Source organism: Kogia breviceps, chromosome 19, assembly GCF_026419965.1.
Source record: "Kogia breviceps isolate mKogBre1 chromosome 19, mKogBre1 haplotype 1, whole genome shotgun sequence".
NCBI lineage: Eukaryota > Metazoa > Chordata > Mammalia > Artiodactyla > Physeteridae > Kogia > Kogia breviceps.
Window position 1 is genome coordinate 42,653,831 of NC_081328.1, and position 23,598 is coordinate 42,677,428.

Here is a 23,598-nt window from a genome sequence, read left to right on the forward strand (position 1 = left end):
CAGAAAGAGAATTGTTTAGAAGTGACTATTAAGGCACGGGCTGTCTTTGTGTTTGTGGTGTATGCTTGGTTTTATTTTCTAAACCCCTTGGTGCCAGTGCATCTGGAGACTTCTAAATTATCTGATCACAAGTTTCAAGAAAGATGATTGCAACTCTGAAACAAGTGTGTGTTGAGTTGTCCACTGCTGTTGTTATTTAATAATGCATTTTGGACTTTGAGTATGTTGGTCTGTTAAACAGAAGCTTCAAGTCAGTTGCCTGTAATTCTTGTTAGCATTATCCAGAATATAATTTATTCCTTTTCTTTATAGGCATTTGATCTAACAGAACAAAGATATGTAGCTGTGAAAATTCACCAGTTAAATAAAAACTGGAGAGATGAGAAAAAGGAGAATTACCACAAGTAAGTGATATTAGAGTGTCTGATTTTTTCAAAATTTAGTAATAATAGCTGTAGTTTGAGCACTGTGTTAAGAGCTTTACATGCATTGTTGTTGTTGTTTCATTTAATCCTCATAACTGTTCTAGGAGAGTGAATAAATTTTCCATCTTACTGCTAAAGAAACTGATACTTAAAGAATTTGAGTAACAGTTAAGAAATGGCTGATCTGGTATTTAAATCTAGACTTCCCTTAATCCAAAGTCAGTAGGTTTAACCATCCCCTTCCATTGAGCATCTAAAATTAGCTATAATAAACAGGTAAAGCCTCAGAAATAATTGTTGCTGGTCTGTAGAAACCAGATGTGAGAGTGTCTTCAGTGGTCTAGGGATCCTGGGGAGCTTCGGGTGGGGCTTTGTCTGCTGCTTCAGTCACCTCGTTGTAAAGGAGACGATGCGCAGGGCACCTGGTGTGCCTCAGTGGTACTTGTTTGACTTGTTCAGGCCCTCAGTGCTGAGCTCACCTTCCCCAGCATAGTTTGCCCGTCTCAAAGTTCTTGGTCTTCAGCGTCCAGCTTGCTGTGCTTTCCCCTCTTCAGAATGCCACTAATGGTGGCCCTCATCTGTGCTTGGGGTACGGGGTGAGAGGGTGACTCTTTAGAATGAATAGTTATTACATGAGCGGGTGTGAATGTCTTTGTTCCACTGATGTCAGGCCTTGCCTGTCTCTCCCCTGAGCTTCAGAACATTGGAGTTCATGGCTCACTTGCTTTGGAGGCCATGCAGACTTAATTTGCTGTTAGGATCCCCACTGGGTTAAATATTGTTTCCTTGTTGTAGGTACAAGTACTACATTAGACATGTCCTACCCCTGAAAGGAGGAAACAGCCCCTTTTGATATAAAGCAGTTTACCTCCTTTCTATAAAAGCAGTTTTGTTGTTTTTTCCTATAAATAGTACTTTGGAGGGAAAAAGGCAGTGGACTTTAGCCAACTTTTAGTTAGCTTCTAAGTCTCAGTGGAAAAATAAAACATTTCTACATCATCAACCCATTCTTCAGGCATGGAGCAAGGCAACTCCTGTTCTATACCTACTATTCATCAGGGACCCAGGAACTCTTGCCGGTCCATGCAGATTGGCAGTGGTGCTCAGCACTGAGGGAGAGAAGGTTCCTGTGGCATTAAGAGAAATAGGGCTTAGCAGAGGTAGGAAAAAGGATGATTTGTGCTCTGTGCATGGCACCCCTCATGCGTCCCTTATGTGAGAGGCAGCTGCAGTCCAGATGCTTCTGAGGAGCAGTTACATTATTATAAGTACATTCCAGGCATTTGACATGCAGGGACGAATAGCACGCGGCAGCGAATGCCAGGGAGCACTTGAGAGAAGGAAACCACATGTTATTCTGACCAGTTAGAAAAATGGTGAGAAATGTCCTCATTATATTGAGACTCAGAGTACCTAAAGGTATAGGAACAGTTCCTGCATCTCTTTCAAAATACCCTTCAACTATCCTTGGAGCCTGTTCTGTAGCTTGTGTGCACTGCCCACTCCAAACCAGCTGACTCTACAAAGGGGCAACCTTGGTCAACCTTGAGGAAGTAGTTCCTGTGCAGAGACTTATACAGATTTTACCTAGTCTAAGTACACAGCTTTCAGGCTGATCTTAAAGAGAACGCTGGTGTCGATACTGTAGTGACTGCATGTGGGGTTGTGCTCACTGTAGCCTTTTGAAGCAGTGAGGGATTGAAGTCAGGACCATGCACCTCCTTGACACATTTGGCAAGCTGTTTCGAGTCCTGACGGGTATAGATTGGTTCTCTTTTCACATTTGTCTACCAGATGGAGTCACAGAGCAAGTGAAGGGGACAGTCTCATTTTTCTGAGTTCTGTACCGATTCAGCTGTGGTTCACAGTGGTGCCCTCCTATTCTTTGTTTCCTCACCAAGGCGGGAGTCATGACTCCTGAGCACCTTCTGTGGAGCCATCTGGGCAGGAGCCACTTCCCAGTTGACAGACACACTGGGGATGGGGTGTGCAAAGTTTCTGTGACCTCTGTTCATCCTTGAGGGGAAATTCTTAAAGCACCTCCACCTTTCTTTGAAAGATTTTGCTTGCTAAGTGATATGAAATCATACTGATGAATTTCAGGCTACAAATAATAGTGACTTAGCAAAATGTTATTAACTCCCTTGAACTTAAATTAAGGAGGCTTATTATATCAGGCACCAAACAGATTTCAGAGAGTGCTTCAAAACTTCAGTGTTAAACTGAAAAGTAGTACACTTCAGTATTGTGGTAACATTATAAAATATGAAAATGCTACTGTTACCCTGCATAGTAAGGTCTTTTGATTGCTTTTCCCTTTGTGGGGATGACTTCCAAGCCCCATCTGGAATCAGAACATTTATTTGGGTAAAAAGAAGGAAAAATAAAAGAAAATAAAAGGTTGTTGTATTGTTTATTTATTTATTTAATTTTATTTTGCGGTACGCGGGCCTCTCACTGCTGTGGCCTCTCCCGTTGCGGAGCACAGGCTCCAGACGCGCAGGCTCATCTGCCGTGGCTCACGGGCCCAGCCGCTCCGCGCCATGTGGGATCTTCCCGGACCGGGGCACGAACCCGCGTCCCCTGCATCGGCAGGCGGACTCCCAACCACTGTGCCACCAGGGAAGCCCTGTATTGTTTATTTTTGAGTTCTGTTCTATACCCCCTTTACTCTCCTCTCCCCACAAATAGAAAGTAAACTGATTGTTTTACTTTTGCATTATTAAAGCATTAATAGGTATTACTCTATTTCTTTAACTCCCCAAAATAGCATATTAAGAACTTTATGGTGGGAAAAACTTCATATAAAGCTATCCACAGAAATAATTGTATCGGAAGTAGTTAGTATACTCTTTTTTTTTTTTTTGGCTGCATTGCTATGCATGGGCTTTCTCTAGTTGCAGCGAGCAGGGGCTACTCTTTGTTGCAGTGTGCAGGCTTCTCATTGCAGTGGCTTCTCTTGTGGGGCAGTGTGGGCTCTAGGCGTGCGGGCTTCAGTAGTTGTGGCACATGGGCTCAGTAGTTGTTGCTCACAGGCTCTAGAGCACAGGCTCAGTAGTTGTGGCTCAGGGGCTGAGTTGCTCCACGGCATGTGGGATCTTCCCGGACCCGTGTCCCCTGCATTGGCAGGCAGATTCTCAACCACTGCACCACCAGGGAAGTCCAAAGTAGTTAGTATACTCTTGTATGATACTCTTTTCTATTTTCTAGGATAAAATTATTGAAAGTCTAAATATAGATCCACTTAGAGTAAAAGACTAACATTAAAAAAAAAAAAGACAACACTTCAGTGGATAAGTTTCTTCCAGGCTCCTATTTAAGTTTCTGTATTTATAGTACATTAATCCCTTGGATGCTTAGTTGAAAGTTGAACATATAAAGGACATGGCAGAGCCTCTGCCTTGCCTGCTGAACTGTAAGGAGTGGCCTTAGAGCCTGACGTGACGTTGAGGGAGTGCTTTCAGTGACACACAGAAAGTGTTCTTAGTTGGCGAAGACTTTGCCACTTTCTTTGATTCATAATTTTTGCCTCTTTTATTTTCCTCTGTTTTTTATACCATGATGGAGAAATTGGTCTCTACTCTGAAATGCACAAAATCAAAAAGTTAAAAAGGCAGAGGACTATAGATTTATAGTGTGTGAGAATAAGAAATGACTTAACGGTAATCTGTTTAGACCATAGGTTTCTAAATTTGTTTTGTTTTTGTTTTTTTTTTTTTTTTTAAGAAACAGCGTCACCTTTATTTTACCAAATGAAATATTACATGGAATCTTTTTTCTTCTTTTTTTTTTTTTTTTGGCTGCACTGTGTGGCATGTGAGATCTTAGTTCCCCAACCAGGGGTCACACCTGTGCCCACTGCATTGGAAGCATGGAGTCTTAAGCACTGGACTGTCCCGTGGAATATGTATATATATATATTTATATATTTATATTTATTGTTTGTCTATTTATTTAGGCTGCGTTGGGTCTTCGTTGCTGTGCGTGGGCTTTCTCCAGTTGCAGCGAGCAGGGACTGCTCTTTGTTGTGGTGTGCGGGCTTCTCACTGCGGTGTCTTCTCTTGTTGGGGAGCGTGGGCTCTAGGCACCCAGGCTTCGGTAGTTGCAGCATGTGGGCTCTAGAGTTGCAGGCTCAGTAGTTGTGGGCGCACGGGCTTAGTTGCTCCACGGCATGTGGGATCCTCCTGGACCAGGGCTTGAACCCATGTCCCCTGCATTGGCAGGCAGATTCTTAATCACTGCACCACCTGTGGAATCTTAATATATGAAAAAGGACAGTGTGGAGCTGCTTTGGTGGGATGGGGGGTTGGGTCAAAGCTACATTTGCTTAGCTTCTCTTTGGAGGCGTCCAAATCTAGGGAGCTCCCTTTAAAACTTCCAGTGCGCTACCATGATGGTGCAGGCCCACAAGGCAGGAGAGGGGGCATCATGGAGCTCAGACTCAAAGCCAGATTTCTTGATCCCAGTGCCTCCTGTGTTCTAACGCTTCTCTGCCTCAGTGCTGGAAAGTTTTTTCTTTTCAGAAAGACATAAAGATGCTGATGAAATTAAGCATCAGAACAAAAATGGCCACTTGAAAAATAAGCCTAATCAAACAAATTTCCATTGCGGAAGAATATTTACTTACTTTTAGATTCCTATTCTTCCCCTCCTCTTCCCCTAGTTGTTCCTCAGCTTTTCTTTGGTTGAGTACTTTCTATGTATTTTTGACATGCTAGAGTACATTTCAGAAAATAACACGCTTTTTATTTTTATCATACTATGGAAAGTTTCCCTTTTCTGACTCTTGTCTTATAACAAAATGCCCCAAACTAAATGGTGCTAATTACTTAAAATATATAATAATATCCTATTACTCTCTTTGTAAGTAAGAACTAAATGTTACTCTTTTAGAATTCATTATATGAATTTGCCAGATTATATCGTACATTTTTGTTCCGAATCTTACTAAATAATTTTAAATTGGGAAAGTACTAAAGAAGAAAGATGTTAATACATACATACATATATACATATATATTCTTGTTATAAGAAAACTAGGGTTTCCATAATTTCATACTTTTTATCAAATTAGCATTTTCTTAAAAGAAAGTAAAGCTGATAGTCTTTTAAACTTTTTTTTGTAAGGAGTAGAATTTTAAAACAAACAAATGCAAAGCATTGCTAATTGCCTTATCTAACAGGTAATCCTTTTACCCAGTGAATTTACATGCTAAAATTGATCCCCTTGATGTAACCACAGGATATATAACATTTATAGATAGAAAATATCAGCTTTAGAGGAAAGAAAAAAATGCTGTCTTTATAATTTTTAAAGTTCTGATATTTGGGTATAAATATAAAAGAGATGAGATTACCATAGAATGAACTCGAAAGGGATAAAAGGTTAGCACCTACTATTTTCTCAACAGCTTGGTAGATACTGGTAGAGAAAATAGGATGAAGAACGATCAGGGGACTACATGGACCTGAATGGAATGAATGTTCGGGAACAATGGAGAAGTGAGAGAATAAATTAGGAGTATCCTGGAAGAGTTCTAAGAGACAGGCCAAAATACAAAATGTTAATTTTCCATTTTGTTTACAGGCATGCATGTAGGGAGTACCGGATTCACAAAGAATTGGATCATCCCAGAATAGTTAAACTGTATGATTACTTTTCACTGGACACTGACTCGTAAGTGCTATGCCATTTTAGCTTAGCAGATAATATTATTTTCTTGCAGTGTGTTGACTACTCATGGAATAGAGTTTAAATCTGAGTCCAGGAAATGCTTTCTGAGGGGACCAAATATACTTATGGGCAAATGATCATATTTGAATTCAGATTTGGGCCAGCAAGACGTCGCTTGGCCACAGGATGTGTGCTGTGCGTGGTGGGGAGAGGCATAGGGCTGATTTGTACTGTTTGCCAGTTTCTGTGGTATAAATACTCTGAAGACATCCAGTTTAAAAAAAAAAAAGGACAGCTTTATCGATATATGTTTACATACATACAGTTCACCCATTTAAAAGTATACAGTTCAGTGGTTTTTAATATATTCACAGATATGTACGTTGCAGCCATCACCATAGTCAATTTTAGAACATTTTCACCACCTCAAAAAGAAACTCTGAACCTTATGCTATCGTCCCCCTATTCTTCCACCCCCACTCCCTGCTGTAAGCAACTGCTAATCTACTTTTTGTGCCTATAAATTTGCTATTCTGGACTTTCATATGAATGGATCATATAGTATGTAAACTTTCGTGGCTGGCTTCTTTCACTTAGCATGGTGTTTTTTCAAGGTTCTTCTTGTGTCATGTATCAGTACTTCCTTTTTATGACTGAATATATTCCATTGTATGGATACACTACCTTTTGTTTATCCATTCATCCTACCAGTGGCTTAAAAGCCAGCTCACAAAAGTCCTGAAAATTTATCAGCTCTCAGAAACTGGCACAAATTGGTGCCAGCATACCACCGAGAAGCACCAGTCAAGAGAGTCTCTGCCCCATCCTGGAGACTCTGATGAACACTGATGGGCCTTTTAAAGAAGTGCCAGCAATGTGACTTTATCACAGAATGAGAATGAATGTGGCATAGCCCAATGCTGCATCCTAAAATATAAGTTGGTTCAGAGGCTTATTAGGGATTTCAGTCCAGCCCTCTCATTTTGTAGGTGGAGATTTGAGGACCAGGGAAGTTAAATGACTTGTCTGAGATCTTTAATAGCCGTAGGCATTGTTGTAGTTCATTACTTGGTATAGGTAAACTCTAGACCTCTCGATTTATCCAGGAGTTTCGAAATATTTCGGCATTTGGAAATATTTTCTCTGTTGGAGTCTGAAATGAATCAGGAGAACATACCTAGATCTGGCCCACAAGTGTTTCCCTCCGCCTCTCAGGCTGTTCAGCCTGTTCCAGACAGCAACTGTCTCAGAGGTTGCTGCACAGGGAGCCAGCCGACATTTAGAAGTGGCCCCAAAGGGAGACCATAATTCCCTTTGGAAACATCCATTCAGGGCTTTATTTCCCCTTTCCAGTAGGGTGCACCCAGCACAGTCATGTGTGTATCATGGAGTGGGGTTCAGAAAACCCCGCTCTAGTTAGAGAGCAGGTTTCCACAGGGTGGCTTACTGTTTTGCTTTCAGTAAGTTCCTTGAATACTAGGAAGGACACACACACATACCCCCAAATGTAAGTACAAAAATCGTTTCAAAAATAAATATAATGACCCGGATTATCTGCTGTTTTGAATTGTATACACACTTTTAGCTAAACTGAGAAATTGAGTTGAGTCTGTGCTATTGTTAAGTTGTTTACTTTGTTCTTCCTGTTGTGTGTATGGTGAATTTTTATCAAAAGTAAGTCAGACCATTGTTTTAGAAAGTCTTCTGAGAGTTGTTTGGGTGTTAAAAGTGAGATTTTTTTTCAGCCTGCATTGGGTCCAGAATAAATTCACTAAGCATGAGAGTCTATGCCTCAGATTTCAGCATATCAGATCAGAGAATCTATAAATTTTAGGCATATTTTCTCAAATAGGGTGCTAGCATGCTAGGACATGCTGTTTCACAAGAAGCATAAGCTGTTGTTCAGTTTGGGAATCCCACAGGACTGTGTGTGTCCACATTTTGTTGCTGTGCTCTGTGAAGGCCTCAAATTGCCCACAGCCCCGCAGTGCTAGTCCTGCACCTGTATAATCTTAGGTGAGTTGGCCCTTGCGGGTTGTATTTACCAGGCTCCTTTGTCAGTTGTTATTCAGTGGGGTTCAGCCAATGGGGAGATAGGTGGTCGTGGGTGGAGACCCCTCCGCCCAGCTGTGATTACAGTTTCCCTTAGTGAGTCTGGTTCTGGTTGCACCACCTCCTCCCTTTGGCCCTCTGGCCTTAGGGTGCTAATGCCTTCCTGCTCTAGATGATTTCTGGGTGCTCACCGGCCACTTTGTCTTCTCAATTCTTCCATCATTTCTGGGATTAGTTCCCTGAATTAAATAAAGCCCCTCTGTTTTAAATACTGTTTTTTATTTCCCAGCTAGACCCTGAGTGATTTACCCATATTGTCACAGCTTAGAATAGTTTAAAAGGTATTCATCTCTCAGGAAGCCTTCCTTTAGCTTATAACTGCCTTGGAAGATAGACACATGACCATTAATGGCACGAATGGTATGTAGTTTTAAATTTGGGTCTGTATGATATATATACAATGGAATATTACACAGCCATAAAAAGAAACAAAAGTGAGTTATTTGTAGTGAGGTGGATGGACCTAGAGACTCATACAGAGTGAAGTAAGTCAGAAAGAGAAAAATAAATACCGTATGCTAACATGTATATATGGAATCTTAAAAAAAAAAAAAAGGTTCTGAAGAACCTAGGGGCAGGAGGACAGGAATAAAGATGCAAACCTAGAGAATGGACTTGAGCACATGGGGAGTGGGAAGGCTAAGCTGGGATGAAGTGAGAGAGTGGCATTATACTACCAAATGTAAAATAGCTAGTGGGAAGCAGATGGCATAGCACAGGGAGATCAGCTCAGTGCTTTGTGACCACCTAGAGGGGTGGGATAGGGAGGGAGGGTGGGAGGGAGACGCAAGAGGGAGGAGATATGGGGATATATGTATATGTATAGCTGATTCACTTTGTTATAAAGCAGAAACTAACACACCATTGTAAAGCAATTATACTCCAATAAAGATGTTTAAAAAAATTGGGGTCTGTATGATATACTGATTCAAGTGAAAGAAAAAAACTCATACTGTGTAATAATACATTTGTTAGAACCATCAATACTGTAATTTAAAAAGCTCTTTTATACCTTGTGTGTTTAGCAAAGAGAAATCATAGTATGTGCCAGTCTGGCAGGAGAGGTAGTATGCAACCAGCCCTTGGGACCTAGTCAAACCCTAGATTCTTCCTCACTGTCAGCACTTGAGGTCATATAAAATGTTTGCAGTGACAATTGTGTATTTGATCATAAGGTACTTGTTTAGAAATGGAGCATTGTGTAGATAGTAAAAGAGATATCTAGCTTAAATACATTACAGTTCCTGTCAGTATTTTTATAGTCTTGATTCAAAAAGAGGTATGCCCTGGGTGAACTTTAGCATGGCAGGTTCCAACAGGAAGAGTGCAGACACTCTTCACCAAAAGAGTAAGCAGTTTTCTTCCAATAAACCACTCAGTTAGCTAATACTGAATAAAGAATAGAAGGATATTTTAAGGAGCAAAGAAGAAAGCAGTGACAAGCTAATGACCTGACGTTTTCAATGGGGCTGGTTTAGACTTAATCTGCTTGCTCTTATCCCATGGTCAAATGTTGGTTTATTTGTGTTTAGGTTTTGTACAGTATTGGAATACTGTGAGGGAAATGATCTGGACTTCTACCTGAAACAGCACAAACTAATGTCGGAGAAAGAGGCCCGATCCATTATCATGCAGATTGTGAATGCTTTAAAGTACTTAAATGAAATAAAACCTCCCATCATACACTATGACCTCAAACCAGGTATGTCTTATTTTTAGGAGACAGTATTGGTAATATTTCTTTGGTCTTATAAGTGACGGTTTTTTTTTTTTTTTGTGGTACGCGGGCCTCTCACTGTTGTGGCCTCTCCCGTTGTGGAGCACAGGCTCCGGACGCGCAGGCTCAGCAGCCATGGCTCACGGGCCCCGCCGCTCCGCGGCATGTAGGATCCTCCCGGACCGGGGCACGAACCCATGTCCCCTGCATCAGCAGGTGGACTCTCAACCACTGCACCACCAGGGAAGCCCTGACTTTTAATTTTAGAAAGTTAGGGGACTTGGCCGAGGACCAAGAAGGCCTAATAACATCTGACTTTAATTGCCTGGGTAGTGGGAATAAGAGAGTCCCGGTCACACAGCCCTGGGTTTAGGAGGGTGGGTTGTATTAAATGCTCTGGAGAAACTGCCAGGGCAGTTCATGATGTCAGTCTGATTAAGAAAGAACTGCTCTGGCAAGCTCGGTTTTGTATTTTCCCATTACTCACACTGCATAGCAGTTCCTCTACTCCAAGTCTCTCTGATAAGTGCCCCCACATTAACAAATTATTTTACATATATGCCTCCCATTTCATTAAATTCCAAGTGGAATTTTCCATCTTTTCTCATGGTTACTATCTAACTTTGATAGTCACCAGTCGAGTAGGGAGCAGTTAGACTTCTTACTTCTGTCTGTTGTCATTCTGAGCTGTTGCTTAGAAGTCTGCCTGTGTTGTCTGTAGACAGCTCTAACCAGCTGAGCTTAGGTGTTGGGAAGATTCCCATTTACCTCCTGGTGGGCACAGTTGTTAACTTTGCTTTCCTCTTCTGATAGCTACATGTTAAATCTCACTATTCACTATTCTTTAATGTTCTAGTATAATTCAAATGACTAAAAAATTCATCACAATGAAGTGATTTTTTAAAAATATGGCTAGTGTGTGATTGGGTTTTCTGTCACTGAATCCGTTACATTTTCCTGCCCCAGGAGCTGTAGGTGGCACTGTGGTACTAGCTTAGATTCCCTTGTATGTTTTCTTTGATTTTATTCTGCCCCCTGAAACTACTGTCCTAAACAGGATGGTTAAGAGATCCTTACTGAAAGTTCGGATGTAACTTTCCCACTATTTTTTTTTTTTTTTTTTTTGTGGTACGCAGGCTGCTCATTGTTGTGGCCTCTCCCGTTGTGGAGCACAGGCTCCAGACTCACAGGCTCAGCGCCCACGGCTCACGGGCTTAGCCACTCCACAGCATGTGGGATCTTCCCGGACCAGGGCAAGAACCCGTGTCCCCTGCATCGGCAGGCAGATTCTCAACCACTGCGCCACCAGGGAAGCCCTTTCCCACTTTTTTTGACCAACCATAGACGTGATACTTTACTTTGGCTAGTTAATTATTTTTTTCCACTGCTCATAGTGGTGGTTTTGGCACATTAAGCAGATGATTCTTGGAAAAGAGAAATTTGCCGCCAGACACTTACAACTCTCCCCTAGCATCCAGAGTCCAGATCGTTTTATTCCAGAGATTTAAATGTTCGCTGTTGTATGTAAGAGTTTCAGTTCAGTTGTCCTCTTCTTGCCTGTTATTACCTTGGTTTATTTTAATTAGTAAGTCTTTTTTATTCATGAAGATTTTTATCTTTTTAGGTAATATTCTTTTAGTAAATGGTACAGCATGTGGAGAGATAAAAATCACAGATTTTGGTCTTTCCAAGATCATGGATGATGATAGCTACAATTCAGTGGATGGCATGGAGCTAACATCACAAGGTGCTGGTACTTACTGGTAGGTACCTGGGAGATTTGTCAAGTTGGCTGATGGAGATGTGGCTGTGCTATACTGAAGTGTTGGTAATTATTAATTAAACTACATCCTGTCTGCTTAGGCAAAAATGCTGTATACCATAGGAGACTTGCCTCTCCAAATATTTACTGTCTTTTCAACAGTATGACTCTTTGCATTTACATGAATTTGTCTTAATTTTTCTTTCTGTTCTTGAAAAACCATTGAGAAAAAGATTATGTGTGGCCAGGTGTTTGAGTTGTTTGTTTCCTCCGTAGGTTTGCCCCTACTGAGTAGATAGAGAATGAGGTTTCTTATGTGTATGTAAAGAATGGCCTTAAATTCTTTTCAGAATTTCCAATGCAGGTCTCTCTCTTCATGAGTTAATGGGATGAGGGATTTGTTTTTAGAGTTGCCTGAGGATGGTGGACTCTTAAGAACTAAGGAGTTATGAAGATTAGGATGTAATATAACCATAGCATCCCTTGAAATCTAAACAGGAAAACACGAGCATGGTTTACCAAGAAATTTATCCATTTCTGGCAGCCACGTTCTAAAGGTTTTTTGTTTTTGTTTCTGTTTTTGTTTTTGTTTTTGCGGTACGCGGGCCTCTCACTGCTGTGGCCTACCCCTTTGCGGAGCGCAGGCTCCGGACGCGCAGGCTCAGCGGCCATGGCTCACGGGCCCAGCCGCTCCGCGGCATGTGGGATCTTCCCGGACCGGGGCACGAACCCATGTCACCTGCATCGGCAGGCGGACTCTTAACCACTGTGCCACCAGGGAAGCACCTCTAAAAGGTTTTGAGCCACACTTCTTCCCATCTGTTGTCACTCATCTACCCCCAGCCACCCCACCCCATAGCTCTGCCTGCCTATTCTATGCCCTGTCTTACTCTGCCGAGTATAACTTTTGACAGTGAGAACCATAAAAGATACGTGCAGCTCAGGCATTTGACTTTGTGATTGTAAAGGCATGTTACCAGAGCTTTCTTTTCACTTCTGCGGTAGTGACACAAAGCCATACATTGGAATGTGTAATTCTGAACATGGAAGAGCCTCCAGTAGCACTAAGGGAGGGGGAATACATACTGTTAAACCCCAGGGTCAGTTGGCCAAATCACGTTTGAGACTGAAGGGCCCTGGCCCTTAGCAGATTAGTGACTCTCTCGGAATGAGGTTGTTGATCTGAAACAGAAAAGAGGGGGACGTCAGTTCTGGTCTTACCACTCCCATCATATTAAAGAAAGACTCGATCATATCCTGCTAGAAACACCATGTACACAAAATTTCAACTTTCCCTTGCTCCATATTGTTTGTGGAGATGGTACCTATAGTGAAAATCAGTCCCTAAATTAAAACTTTGAGATTCTAGGTTTAAAATAGAAGCTACATTTACAGTGTTTATTCACTTGGTGGTTGTTGTGGGTTCCTGTCAGTAAATGATACAAAAATATCTGTTGTTGGAAATTCTGGAAGCAGGTCTATAGCTCTGCTATATAAATTCACCAGAACTTGGATTTTAGCTTTCATTTGATAGCTTGTTCTTTTTTAAAGGTAAAGATTTTTCATGTTTAAATTAATTATCTCATTGCTGCCTATTGCTGTATTTGCTAAGCTATAAAATTCAGTGGTTGGAATTTAAATAAAAATATATAATGTTTGGGATTTGCTTCAAAGTAATCTGTTTGGGGGAGGTGGAGAGGGATGTATATAAACAAAGATTTGCCACATGTTGACAATTACTGAAGCTGGATGATGTTTACTTGGGGTTCATTTTACGATTCTTTCTACTTTAGATCATATTTGAAGATTTTTTTTTTCCATAATAAAGAGTAAAGTAGAGAGGGAGCTACTGAGAAAATTAATTTTATGGGTTTCTATGAAGGTTTAAAAAGTCTCCATATTGGTGTTTATAATCACCATCCTCAATATGTCATCCTCGTATTATGTCCCAGAGACAAACAGATAGAATGGGAGGACATAACAGATTTTAAGTGATTGTTTGCGACATTTGGTTGTTCCAGAATTCTTCTACATGGAATACTACTTTTAAATAACCCCTAGACTAGGCCTTGAGAATCATTTTTCTCTATGAGGATTTTATCATGATGGCGTATGCAACTATGTTTTTTAAACACAATTTAGTGTAGTGTCTTAGAACTGTCTTCTACTCTCCCTCCCAGAGTCCTTGATAGGGACTTAGAATGCTTATTATTTGGGTGAAGAACTAGTGTATTTCTTCATTTGTAGATGGGGAAACTGTCCTAGAAAGTGATATGCCAGATTTGTACTATTAAGGGACAGTGTCTATTTGGCCAAATTATTGCTCTGCATTTGTATAAGTCCAACAAACTCTGTTCTTCCTCACCACAAGCAAGAACTTACTTCTTCCCCACTACTTCCACCAAAAAGTTATAAGTACATTAAAAAAATCATTATAGAATCAAGGTTCTATTTGTTATTTATCCAAGATCATATTTAAGTTATGTATATTAAAGAATCAAGAACCATGAAAACTTATGGTTCAGGGAGGTTTTAGTGGCATTTGGAAGAGCTGTTCTTTTTATAGATTCTTTTGTCTATATTTTTATTTCTTTGCCTTTCTCCCCCAACCCCCTTTGTGAGTTCCCTGTCTATATTTTCACTTTTCAATGTGTGTTTTGGCTAAAAGCTTTCGTTGTGAAATAATAATCTAGGTATCTAGGTCAGTGGTCTTAATCATTTAAAAATGACTGTTAAAAATAAAAAGGAACAACGTGAAACTAAACTTCTTTTTAAAAAAAGAAGCCCATCATCTGAACATTTCCTGCCTCTCAACTCTTGTGATTCCCTTCCAGCTATACATTTAGATTTTTATACCAGAAGCACAGTGGGGTTTATAATAGTTTTTCACAGAATTGATTCTGCCAGCATGAAATCTGCAGAAATCAATCTGTTATCTTCAGAATTCTGCCTTCCAGCTGTGCTATGGTGAAGACTCCAGGCAATGAGGAGAAACATATTTATTTGTTTTCCTAAATGCTAAGAGGCACTTACCTTCCACACCATACAATTTGGTGTGGTTGGCTGTCCAGCTAGTCTTTTTAGAGGCCAGGGGTGGGTGGGGAAGGAAGGAATTCAGATGAGGATTGAGTTGGGCTAATAACTAGTAGTTTGTTTGGCTTTTTATGCACTATTTGTTAGTCTTCTGTAAGCCCCTGATCACCCTTAAAGTGGGGAATGTAAAATATCCTTTCATAATATGAACTTTAATGTCACCATTGACTATAATTATAGTTATTTTTAGTCTAGATTTCCAAAAGAGGCTACCTTAAGAAGACAGAATAGCCACTCTCCTCAGAGATTTGTATTGGGTCCTGAATTCATTTGGACTTTTAAAAGAGTGATTTATTTTGGAGACATCTTCTTCTGCCAGCCTGAAAGGAAATCACACCACTTCTAGTTGTATTTTAATGTTTGTTTCTGCAGCTGTCATAAAAGGGAGTACATTTCTTTTGTGCTCCCCCTCCTTTTAAAAACTTGTTGAATGACACCTTATATTAGGCACAGCACTGGGAAAGGAGGCTGGGGTGGGTAAAGTAGGAACTAGGGAGCATATTCACCTCTCTCCTTAAATAAGAAACATGTATTTTAAGGCTTTATAATAGGACATTGCTGCCTCCTTAACTTAGAGTGTCTTTTCATCTACTTTATCCAGCTGGGTCTAAGTTGGCTTTTCAACTGTTAAGATTCAGATATCTTTATTTCTAACAGGGTCTTTATTTTGCCTTTTTGTAAATGTCTTAGATTTATACAGTCTTTCTTCTAAGAATTTTTATTTCCCTTTTGTCCTAGGTATTTACCACCAGAGTGTTTTGTGGTTGGGAAAGAACCACCAAAGATCTCAAATAAAGTTGACGTCTGGTCAGTGGGTGTGATCTTCTACCAGTGTCTTTATGGAAGGAAGGTAATGAAGACGGTTGGATGTGGTGGCTTCTGTCTTAGGTGGTGCATGTACACGGTGGCATTGTGTGGATTATTCTCTTGGAGTTAATCATTGGGTTATACAGAATGGAATCCTGGAAGTTGTGGTTTGAAGAAAATACAGACTTTAATTATAAAAGCTTTATGCATAAGCAGAAATATTCAGTCCCAGGGCACCTAATGAATTCTGTGGGGCTGTTGAAGACGTGCATTTTTTGCTGTTCTCAGATCCAGTCTATGTTTTGATTCTGATAATATGTACAGGGAAATATATGAAATAGTTTACTAAAGTATACAGTCTTCCCAAGAGCCATTCTTAAGGGTCCCAAGAATTGAAACTTGAAAAATCTGCAAGGCTTCTTATTGCCAACCACCCCATTAGTTAGAGCTTTTATTAATAAAAGCATGCTTTGTATTTCTGTACCGGGGAGGTGATATCAGAAAGTACTCATTGTCTGTTACTTCTGGTAAAGGTGATATATTATTTGCGTAAGTAAAAACGTAGATGGTAAACTACATCTAATGAATTGTCACATTTGTGTTTTCCTTGTGAGCATAATACCTTGTATAAATGTATATATTGGGATCCAGTTGTATATTTATATTCTTATTTCTGCTACCAGTGTGTTTGTGTGTTTTAGCGTTCCCCATTGGGCTGTGGGTTTAAGCCATTTGGGAGTTCTGCAACTCCCTCCTAACATTTTGATTAAAATCTCCAGACCAAACTCTTAATTCAGATCTCAGCTTCCTCTTTAACTTCTCCTTGGGCTTTGTTTCTTTATTGTACCTATCTAACATGGGGAAACTATTCAGAACTAATAGGGGTTAATTATTATTTATACTCTGATATTGTGGAAGTGCTGCTGATAATGGTGGTAGAGGTTTTCTAGAAAGAATCATGATCTCAGTAGAAACACTGTAGAGATGACACTAAGTGTGAACTTATTTTTTTTAGGAGTTTATTAGAAGATAGCAATTTGTGGCACAGATGAAGCCACTGAGTAGCCCAGACTCTGTTCTTTTCCCACTTTGTCGGTACCCCTCTCCTCTTTCACTTCCTTTCCTTTTCTTATCTGTGTCTCGGATGTGGCAGTGGCACACATATATATTGCTTAAGCCCACGGTATCACTCAGGGCAAAAGAGGTTGCTGGTTCCTGCTCTGAATCTTCTTTATCTTTGCTGTAAGCAAAGCTTAGCAGAGGTGTTATGATATAGCAGATGCTGCTTCTGGTCCCAGCTCTGCCTTAACCTAGATGTTGGAATTTGAGCAGGTTACTTAAGCTCTGAGCCTTTCCATCCATTATCTATAAAATGAGAGAATTAGAGGAGATCATCTCCAAAGTTCCTTCTAGCAGTTCTTGTTGAGATGTGTCTTCTTCTTTCCTTTCTCTTTGATTTTGAATTGTGTTTCTCTTTCTCTCAATTAATTAATTAATTAATTAATTAATTTATAGCTGCGTTGGGTCTTCGTTGCTGCGTGTGGGCTTTTCTCTAGTTGTGGCGAGTGGGGGCTACTCTTGGTTGTGGTGTGTGAGCTTCTCATTGCGGTGGCTTCTCTTGTTGCAGAGCACAGGCTCCAGGTGTGTAGGCTTTAGTAGTTGTGGCACGTGGGCTCAGTGGTGTGGCTTGTAGGCTCTAGAGTGCAGGCTCAGTAGTTGTGGCTCACGGGCTTAGTTGCTCTGCGGCCTGTGGGATCTTCCCGGACCAAGGCTCAAACCCGTGTCCCCTGCATTGGCAGGCGATTCCTAACCACTGTGCCACCTGGGAAGTCTGTGTTCTCTCTAATTTTAACCCGAGGCCTACCTTTGTTTGTTTTGTTTTTATATGATAGCCTTTTGGCCATAACCAGTCCCAGCAAGACATTCTACAAGAAAATACTATCCTCAAAGCTACTGAAGTGCAGTTCCCGCCAAAGCCAGTAGTAACACCTGAAGCAAAGGTAAGTTTCGACCCATTGGCCAGCAGAAATGTCTGCTTTGCTTTCTCTATTATTTCTCTGGGTAATTTGTCCAACCCCTACCTTCTTCCCATCTCTTCCCACAACAAAAATTTATTGGGTGCCTATTAAGTACTAGACACTGTTCTAGGTAGTGGAAGGAGCTGTGACTGTGTGGCAGTGAACTACACAGACAAGGTCCCTATACTTACGGAGTTTACATTTTACTAGGTGAGACGAACAATAAATAAAAATGAATACATTTCAGGTGGTGATAAATGTTTTGAAGAAAGCAAATCGGAGTAAGGGAGTAGAGAGGGGGGAACCCCCTTTTTTGATGGCATGGTCGGGGAAGGCCTCAGTGATGAAGTGACTTTTTTGAGCAGTCTTGACTGATGTGAAGGTGGGAGCCATGTATAGATTTGGGAGAAGAATATTCTGAGCAGAGAGAAGTGAATAAAGCGCAGATATGAGTGTGAGCTTAGCAGGTCCATAGAGCAGGCCGAGCAGAGGGGAGAGTAGTAGGAGAGGAAGCAGGATAGATTGTAAACTGATGAAAGGCAGTTGAAGGTTTTAATCAGGGCAACTTTGTGATCTGATTGCTGTTTCAAAAGCCTGCCCTGGCAACTGTGTAGAGGGAAGGTTCAAGGCAAAAGGAGTTTGATTGGTGTCCATCCCAAGAAAACCTTCCAGCTCCAGGAATCTCACTAAGAAAGCTTAATTTTTAAAGGCCAAGGATCCTTATGTTCATTTCTGTGAATTTGTTATTTTCCAAATGCTTTAATAAAGCAACTATGTGTAGGTGTCTTTGCTTTTGAAAAACTAGGAATTTTATTAATTAAACATGAAAAAAATAGAAAATCAGTAGTTCATTTTATGTTTTAGATATATTAAAATAGACTTTACTTTTCAGAGCAGTTTTAGATTCACAGCAAAACTGAATGGAAAATAAAGCATTGCCATATACTCCCTGCTGACTCAGCCACCCCATCTGCGGATGCACAGCCTTCCCCCTGTCAGCATCCTGCACCAGAGTGGTACATCTGCTACGATCAATGGACCTACATCCAGGCATCATTACCACCCGAATGTAAAGGATGGACGTTGGATAATAATATTTTAGATTTTTAAAAATTTATTCAATTTAAAATAATTATATTGTAAGGCTGTGATTAAATAAAACTGTCTGGTTAAGAAATAGGAGAAGACAGATAATCTATGTAAGGGCCTTTGTGTTTAAAATTATAGAAACTGAGGCTACATAGCTGTTCGTACCTAGCACAAAGGAAACCTCCATGTTGGTAGTGAATTAGGATTCCGAATCAGTAAGTTTTTATGTCTGCAGTACTCTTGAGGAGACAAGTCCTGTTCAGGTTTTCCTTTACTACTTAGATGTAGTAGTGCCTGATCGTTTGCCTGATGATCTTTCAGAGAAAAATAAGATACACCGAGAAAGCATTTACCCATCTGTGACACACCGTAGTGTTAGTCAGTGTTGGTCTCCTCACCCTGCACGTGGTGATAGTTTGTCACTACAATTTCCACTTCCTCAGGAAGTTCACACGAGACCGTGGTTTATAGATGCAGAACTATGAAGTTAGACTGTGCCCATGCCCATCAGCCAAGGCAGAGAGAGGGAGCTTTGCATTGGTCTTTGTGCTTCGGGGACAGAGATCTTTAGCGGTCATGCCCCGTGCCCCCTCGGGAATGGCTCAGCCACCTTCGCTGGGGAAGGAGCCAGTGGCCACAGAGAGATGCTGCGTCTGGCACGTCTCTCCTGGGTCTGCCTACAGAACCTCCTGGGTTCCCTCTTGGGGTGCCAGGATTATCTGCTTCAGGCTTCTTCAAGAAACTTTCCTTTCAGGCGTTTATTCGACGATGCTTGGCCTACCGAAAGGAGGACCGCATCGACGTCCAGCAGTTGGCCTGTGACCCCTACTTGCTTCCTCACATCCGAAAGTCGGTCTCCACAAGTAGCCCTGCTGGAGCTGCTATTGCATCAACCTCTGGGGCGTCCAATAACAGTTCTTCGAATTGAGACCCACTGCTAGCCACAAACTGTTCAACACACACAAAGTGGACTAATGGCATTCAGCAGCGGGTTTGGAACATAGCGAATCCAAATGGATCTCATGAAACCTGTACCAGGTGCTTTTATTTTCTTGCTTTTTTCCCATCCATAGAGCATGACAGCATCGATTCTCATTGAGGAGAAACCTTGGGCAGCTCTGGCCAGGCCTCGTAGGAAAAGGCCCCGCCCTAGGTTCCGGCGTCAACGGCCACTGCGTGTGGCTGCTCTGAGTGAGGAAAAAATTAAAAAGAAAAACTGGTTCCATGTACTGTGAACTTGAAAACATGCAGACTCAGGGGGGGTCCCTGATGCAGTGCTTCAGATGAAGAATGTGGACTTGAAAATACAAGACTGGGCTAGTCCAGTGTCTATATTTAAACTTGTTCTTTTCTTTTAATAAAGTTTAGGTAACATCTCCTGAAAAGCTTGTAGCACAAAGGCTCGGCTGGGGATGGTGTTTGACTTCGGAGGAAAAAAGTTGCTCTTGCCCATTAAAGGCACTAGAGTTAGTGTTTTATCCCTAAATAATTTCAGTTTTTAAAAACATGCAGCTTCCCTCCCCCGTTTTTTATTTTTGAAAGAATACATTTGGTCATAAAGTGAAACCCGTATTAGCAAGTACGTGGCAATGTTCATTCCAGTCAGATGCAGCTTTCTCCTCCGTCTGGTCTCCTGTTTGCAATTGTTTCCCTCATCTCAGTAGGGAAAAAATTGAGTGGGAGTACTGAGATGTGTGGGGTTTTGCCATTGGACAAAGAATGAGGTTAGAACTCTGCAGCTTGGAGTCTCTCTCTAGGTTTTCAACTATTTCTTCACAATTTGAACACTTGACGGTTGTCCCTTTTAATTTATTTGAAGTGCTATTTTTTTAAATAAAGGTTCATCTGTCCATGCAGTCCTCTTGGATTCTCTGAATGTAGTAACTATTGAAACTGTTCCAAAGGTAGGCAAAAAATGGGCTGGGGAGCCCAGTGCTCCAGGGATCAGGAGTCCTACCCACAGTCTCGTGTGTGCTTGCTAAATGGTGTACATTTCTTGTTAACCATGATATTAAAACTTGATCAGCACATAAGCTTTCCTCTGTTAGATCTTTTGGCAGGAAACAACCTCCAAACCCCTAAATTTTGTGGGTGTGTGCTGGTGTGTATGTGTCTGTGTGTGCATGTGCACACACACACTTTGTCTAACTCACTTTAATAGATTCATTGAGTGAAGTTAAAAAATAATCTCAAAGGAAATAGGTATTTCAAATATGAACATTCTCTTGGAACTAATTTTTTAAAAATTTGATTGTTTCTGAGATGTATGATCAACTGAAGATGGAGCTGAAATGGGAGCTGCATGGCCCCACCGTGCCCTTGAAACAGCGGAGCGCTCGACAGTAGAGGGGGAAGGAGGCCAGAGTCTGAACATGTGGTAGCCAGCTTGGAATGTTACTGACATATGTGGCAAAAGGGCTCAGCCAGAAATATTTAAAGATGCAGCATTCAGGCGTGTGAGTTCCCTAGGCAGGGGGAGGGCAGTCAGGAAGGGTAGAGAGCTCTCAAATGACTCATGAGTAGTATTTCTTTTACATGTGAAAAATGCCAGTAGTGACACATTTTCTAGTACCTTTGTTTGTTTTGTGGACCTACCCCACTCTCCCCAGTGTCAGGAGATCTTAAGGGAAGATGGAGTGTTCCAAATTGGAGAGAGGTTTGTGGGTGTATCGTCGTGTGGAACTCTGAAGGGAAGGAAGTCAGCTCCAGAGTCCTTGTTGCCCCTAGCTTTCCAAAGAGATTTTATTGCAATATATATATTTATACACATGTGTGTATCATACCTTTTTTTTAAAACCATTGCTTTCAAGCTGCTAAGCAGAGCACCCATGGGGTCTCAAAGGTTGAGCACAACACCGAAAGGATGGTGTCTGTATACGTGAAGAGATGGGTGAAGTTGAGACCATGTTTAAACTTACTCAAGATAATTAAGTTCTCTTCCTCTTTTCTTCCCTCTCATTCAATGATCTTGAAGTGTTTGTTTAATTTTTAACTTTCTTTTAAGGATGAAGGAATGCTGCATCTTTAAGACTTCCCTCTAACTTCCTGCCTCCTTTCCCCCAAGTTCTTATGAGTGAAGCTGTAGGACTTTATTTGGTGATCTACCTTTTCTACCCTCATTTTGAAGAAGGGATGCCCTCTCTTCTTGCTTTTATTGGGTCTAGGGCTTGGTTGGAGCTGATTGGGCTTGGTTGAGTCTGGCCAAGGCCTCTTTCCACTGCATGGATAAGCCCCAGGGAACATGCAGAATGTTTACCTTTTCTAGACTTGTAAGTAACCAGTGAAATCACTAAGTAGAGTTCTTCCATGACATATTTTGTTAATATGGGTTTCACTTTTCCCAAGGATAATCCCTCATTGCCACAATGTTGATTTACTTTAAACAATGACAAAAAAATGTGTACTAATTTGTAATTAAATCCAGCCAGACTGTTTTGGCTTTTCCCAATTTGGGGGGTGGGGAAAATATTAAAATAAGTTTTAAGAAGTGAATTTCCCAGCCTCTTGATTTTACTCTAGTTCTCCAGCTTCAAACGGGGCCCTTACCACCTAGAGTATAGCTAGAAGAACCCTGGCAGCTGGCAGAGTCCCAGTGGACGTTGCAGGCATGATGGGAATGTGTGGATTCATGCAACATCTTTTATACCCCTGATGTGCCAACAGCTAGGCTTGTGGGTGGGAATACAGCAGTGAACAGAATGGGGAAGACCCAGCTATGACCATGAGCTCACCATTCAGGGGTAAAGGCACTGGGCCCCAGGAAGGGATGGAATACAGGGGTCGAGGAGAAGGTCTTGGGCTCTGAATCTTCCGTCATGACATGGGCAGCTTTAAATAGAGAATCACCAGTCAGAGCCGTACGCACCCCACTCTGTGGCTGACCTGGACACATCTGCTGTCCTTTTTAGAGGGTTTGATTCTTGTCTGCTTTCTAGTCCAGGAAGGACAGGTTTTCCTCCAGCTGAGAAGATTAGCAGTCAAGGAGCTCTTGTGTTTCTTAATTTAGAAAATAACTCTCCTTAAATATAGTCATCTCCTCGAATCCTAGAGCTAGAAGCAAGCTTTGGGTCCAGCTCCTTGCTCCTAAGAAGGCGAAGTTTACAACTAACTCGACCCACCTTTGGCAGTCTTTTGCTTTCTGAGAATCTTTTCCTTCTCTCCATTACTCATCATTCCAATCACTCAAGCCCTCTTCGTCTGTAATTAAAATCCGCGTGGGGTTAAGTGGGAGAGAGACATGATGCACAAACTAGCTGTTCTGTTTTCGTTTCTTAAGGCAGAATCACCTAGAGGTTAAGAGCCCGGGCTTTAGAATTAGGTCTGGTTCAAATCCCCCCTCTGCAAGCTTCAGGAATCTCTCTTTGCATGGTTATAGTGAGGAGTAGAAATAAGGTATTTAAAGTACCTGGCACATAAGAGGGAAATCAAAAAATGTGGTTTGAAAAAGATCACAAGATTTAGTGAGACTTCCAAGTTTGCCGGTTGAGGTTCAGAGCCTTTCTACTCTCCAGGTTGTCAGGAGATTTTTGTCTGGAGTAATGATGTAGACCTTTCAGTAGCCTTCCTCTCTGGCTTGAGATTCAGTATCAACCTCTATCCTACAAGGTCAGCAGCCCTCTCTTACCCTGCATCCAAGACTGCTCTGGATGAGTGTGGGAGGAGCTGTTTTATAGGCCAAGTGTGGCCACCAGTCCAGCAGCATCAGCATCACCTGGGAACCTGTTCAGAATGTATGTTCTCAGCTGCCCCCTCCCATTATCTGTCTCCCAGATGGCATAAGCACTGAAGGTCACAAGCCCTACTGACCTTATCATCCACCCCAGCAAGGGGGCAGCTGGAGGGTGGCTCTCAGGGCTTGTCTAAACTCACCCAGCTGGAAGACAGAGATGGCTCTGTTTTAT

General features: G+C 41.4%; 1 protein-coding gene across 8 annotated transcripts in view; it reads left to right on the plus strand.

The window, feature by feature from the left end:
- The window catches only part of TLK2 (tousled like kinase 2), a 106,062-nt gene extending 85,509 nt beyond the window's left edge, over positions 1-20,553 (plus strand). For all 8 annotated transcript variants that reach the window (XM_059048768.2, XM_059048769.2, XM_067020840.1 and 5 more), the window contains 7 exons: positions 313-404; positions 6,013-6,102; positions 9,744-9,913; positions 11,553-11,691; positions 15,522-15,633; positions 17,483-17,590; positions 19,452-20,553. In XM_059048768.2, coding sequence (XP_058904751.1) covers positions 313-404; positions 6,013-6,102; positions 9,744-9,913; positions 11,553-11,691; positions 15,522-15,633; positions 17,483-17,590; positions 19,452-19,625 — 885 coding nt within the window. In that variant the 3' untranslated portion in view covers positions 19,626-20,553. The remainder of the gene's footprint in view (positions 1-312; positions 405-6,012; positions 6,103-9,743; positions 9,914-11,552; positions 11,692-15,521; positions 15,634-17,482; positions 17,591-19,451) is intronic.
- The last annotated feature ends 3,045 nt before the right edge of the window (positions 20,554-23,598 follow it).